Consider the following 3,983-nt stretch of genomic DNA (forward strand, 5'->3'; position numbering starts at 1 on the left):
AGGCTAGGCTAGCGCAAGCTTTCTATTGGCCAGGATGCTGGAAAGAGGTTGAAACAATTGTCCGGTCACGCGACGCATGTCAGCTAGTTGGTGAACCCAATGACAAGCGACAGAATCTCACTCGGAGCAAGACAGGGAAAAATATAAATTTTATTCGATCGCCTAAGCTGCGTCTTGCCTGCCCGAATGACTGTTAAGAATTCCTTTGCAATCTATTCCTTAGCTGTTAATTCTCTTTGAATGTGTCTTCTTTGAGAGCACTATTCATAGAGGTCTGTATCCCGGGCTCTTTATGGCGTGCCTGTTTCGTGTTTAATACAGCAGCCGTAATGGTACCGTTGAGAGCATAGAGGGGGGTTAGAGCGTTTGTTTTCATGGAATTTGGTCTGGCGTTGTGGAGAGCATTGGGAGGGTGCTCACGTTCATCGAAGTGATTGACGTTGATTTTCGGTCACTCCAAGAGATTTCTCAGATTCAAGCAGAGGAAAGACCAGCGGATGAAAGAGCGGCAAAGCCATCTCCTTGGCCCCATCAAGGACGTCACCGAAGCAGCACATCGCATATGTCGAGCCGCGTCGAACAGCTCGACTTCTGGGTTGTATTATCTGGCGGCGGGGTGCTGTTGTGTCATACTACTAGCACCATGTGGCGACCACGAGGAGATGGGAGCTGCCACACTACATGCACCACGTGGCTACCACGAGGCGACGAGAGCTCCCACTTCTCCGCGACGAATCAAGAATTCGACACGGAAGGCGACTTCAAGAAGAGCCCAGCCATCTCCGCGACGAATGAAGAATTCGATGCGAGCGAGGTGATCACTGTGCCCGGTTGATCACTGTGCCCAAACCGGTTCGTGCCGACGAGGGGTCGTCGAAGGCATTTGAGGGAGAGCCGGTCCCTTGTCAGAAGACAGAGAGTCGCTTTCAGCCGTCCAGTCAGTCTGATCCGCTCCTACTGCTACATGTACGCTATAATCCACTATCTGTAAATATTGTATAAAGTTTTTTCGTTTTTTCTTCGCCTGCGGAAAGAGTCCATCTTTCCTCCTCCACCCCGAAGTCACAACATGGTGTATTTTTACGAAAGGAAAGAACATTTCTCACCCAGGATAAAGAAATCTAAATTAAGGGACGAAAGCTCAGAGATTAGACTACAATGCAGAACGCAAGGAAAGCTTTAGAAAAGCCGATGATTATGCAGTCGCTGTCTAGGTTATTATTCATGTAAATTAGTAAATCATTGGTAAATTCTAAAACGTGAGAGTGACATAAAAACCTTTTCAAGAATCGAATTTATTCTTGTTGAAAAAAATTAGAAGCTTCAAGGTGCTGAGCGATATTGGAAGCAATGACACGTACAATTAATTTGCATGGGACACTCGTTAAAGATATCGGACGATAATAACTAAAATTAGATTTCTCGCTTGATTTCAATTCTGGAATCATTTTACCGATTTTCCGTTCGTGCGGTATTTCACTCACCGATAATGATTGTGTAAAAATGTGGGTATGATACCAGACACTGTGACTGTGTACTTAAGTAATTTATTTTTATATCATCAATTGCTGTGCATGGTGATAGTGTGAGGTTGTTAATCAATGCTGCGATTCCGGCAAAACTTATGACTACGGGATCCGTGTACCTGTAATCAACTTGTTCCGTAAATAAATATTGAATAAAGCGTTTGTACCTTCATCATCCACCAGTCAAATGATTGCATCGGCAGTGTTGGCAGGAGAAACTGATTTCGAATACTTTCTAGGGTTACCTTTAAAAGCGATTGAAGGTCACATGACATAACGTTGCGTTTGGTGGTACGAAGAGCGTGGCAGTGCTTCTTCTACAGCATGGTGATCCATTTCAGATAAGGGCGTGCGCCTGAGCTTTGCCGTCTTTAAGAACCGTTTGTTTTTACTTTTCACTGCGCGTAGAGATCGGTGGAACCATGGTTTAGATAAGTTCCTTGTAAACGAGATACCTGGAAAGTGCGCCTGAACCAACTGAGATAGCTCTTTGTGGTTCGGTCGACGCGCCTCGTACGTGAAAGAAATACGAACCCCAAAGCTTTAAATGCGCGATAAAGAGTGACGTGCAGGTTACGACAAGCAGCTCTTGCATGTGACCAAGCAGTCTGATATATATTTAAGGGGCGATGCCATCCGGCTAGAGGAGCCTGTTGGAAGGGAACTATTGCTTGTTAGCCGTACGTGCAGCTATTTGGTGCCCGTCAGCGTCTTTGTCATTGGCTCTGCGAGGCTGTGTTTTGTAGGTTGTTTCCTGTGCAATTCGGGTAGCAGCGAAGCAATATATTCGCCCCTGCAGAGAAGCGAAGCTGCATTTTTCGAATAAGGCGAAGCACCGGAACCACCGCCTCAAGAACGTCGGCAACCAGACCCCAGATCTCAGCTGTAGCGGACTGAACGAGAACCTGCTGGGATGTCGAAACAAGACAGGCCTTCAAGAAAGCGACACGACTCGGTGGCCGACCCGCGAAAGATCAAGAAAGACGAGGAGGACAGCGGCCTCGGCCCGAGCACGTCCAGAGCAGGCGCATCGGGTACGGCTACAGAAGTGCCCAAAGTTCCTGCAGCTGCGCCCAGTCGCCCGACGACAAGGCAAAGTCACGCCAAGTCGACGCCGGAGCCCACTGCCCCCGAAACAACCGTCAAATCTGCGCTGAAGACAGCGGTGTGGTCATCTTTGACAAGCCCCTCTCCCACGCCACCTTCTCTGGGGGCGATTCCTAAGAAGGTTGCTGCTAGAACAGCGGAGGGGGCCAAAGATCAGAGCGAAGCGACCCCGACGACAGAGGTCCAGGGGCCGTCCGACCCCACGCTTCGAGTGTTCCACGAGCCACCTGAAGTGCTGGAGGAGGAGGGAATACCTAAGAAGGCTGCGTCAGCCGCGGCGGAAGACGTTCCCTCTCAGACCAGTGAGACTCCGGACAGCCCGATTCCTTCGACGTCGTTCACCGTGCAGGCTACAATCCAAGAACCACCGTCTTCAGACCCGTCGCCGCCATAAAAGCGGTACCCTCGCCGGCAGCCAGCCAAACAGAAAGGTGAAGCATCGCCTCCCAAAGATGAGTCGAAACCACCGGAACAATGAACGGCCGTTTTAGTTCAATTTCCTGCTTGAGGGGCGTGTCGCGATGTTCTTCAGCAACCATGTGAAACAAGTGCCGTCGGGCGTTCTTGGCACTGCGTTGGCAACCTTAATTTTGCAAGGCCGTATCGCATAACTCTGCAAGCATAGTCCCAATTTTCTTAATTTCCATAGTTTAGGCACTTCCCCAAAACATTTCCCATATCTGTGAAACATTTGTTCTAAGTAGCTTTCACGAACGCCACATTGCACTCCCGACAACGCGTAAATGCGACAAAACTCTCTTCTCCCAGTGCAGGTCTCAGGTGACAGTGATTCATGCTCCCGATGGTCATGCTTTCTGGCCTGCGTTTTTACTTTACTGCACTTTCATTCATCTCGCATATCACCAGTCGCAACAGTCAACATTTTATTCATGCCCTTTTGTACTTCGGTAAATAAAATTTGGTTTGCGTGCTTCCCAGCCTATGATCGTAACTCCTTGTGCGAAGAGTTGTCTCACGACCTTCTGCGATAGTTTTACTGGAAGTTTTCCTTACCTCATCGCCGAATTGTGCAGCGAACGTATATGAGTTAAAACGAGCGTTATCTTCATTCCCGTCACAGACAGTCCAGCACAAAGATTCATTACGCGCGAGCTCGCTAAGCGTATATTTGTCACATCTGTGGATAAAGCGCGTATGCTTCCATGGGTGCGTTTTACAGCGAAACTTGGTACCGGTGTCCTTGGTGTCGTATATAGAAAACTGAGCACTGCGAAGTAAAGCGAAAAGAGTACGTCGCTTTGAAATCACCTATATACTATTCCCCATAGTTTTCGTTATGATAAGCATGAAAAGAACAGCGTCAAAGCCTTACGGCGGATAAGCCTCGGC

The 3,983-nt window shown here is 48.5% G+C and overlaps 1 protein-coding gene across 1 annotated transcript; it reads left to right on the plus strand.

Annotated features, from left to right (window-relative positions):
• The first annotated feature begins 2,439 nt into the window (after positions 1-2,439).
• On the plus strand, positions 2,440-3,027 carry LOC135899968 (proteoglycan 4-like). The gene has a single exon (XM_065429378.1). It carries the CDS (start codon positions 2,440-2,442, stop codon positions 3,025-3,027), a length of 588 nt encoding a protein of 195 aa, XP_065285450.1.
• The last annotated feature ends 956 nt before the right edge of the window (positions 3,028-3,983 follow it).

Source organism: Dermacentor albipictus, chromosome 10 (genome assembly GCF_038994185.2).
Source record: "Dermacentor albipictus isolate Rhodes 1998 colony chromosome 10, USDA_Dalb.pri_finalv2, whole genome shotgun sequence".
NCBI lineage: Eukaryota > Metazoa > Arthropoda > Arachnida > Ixodida > Ixodidae > Dermacentor > Dermacentor albipictus.

Coding starts and splice junctions, on each gene's coding strand:
- LOC135899968 (XM_065429378.1), top strand. CDS start 2,440: ATGTCGAAACAAGACAGGCCTTCAAGAAAGCGACACGACTCGGTGGCC.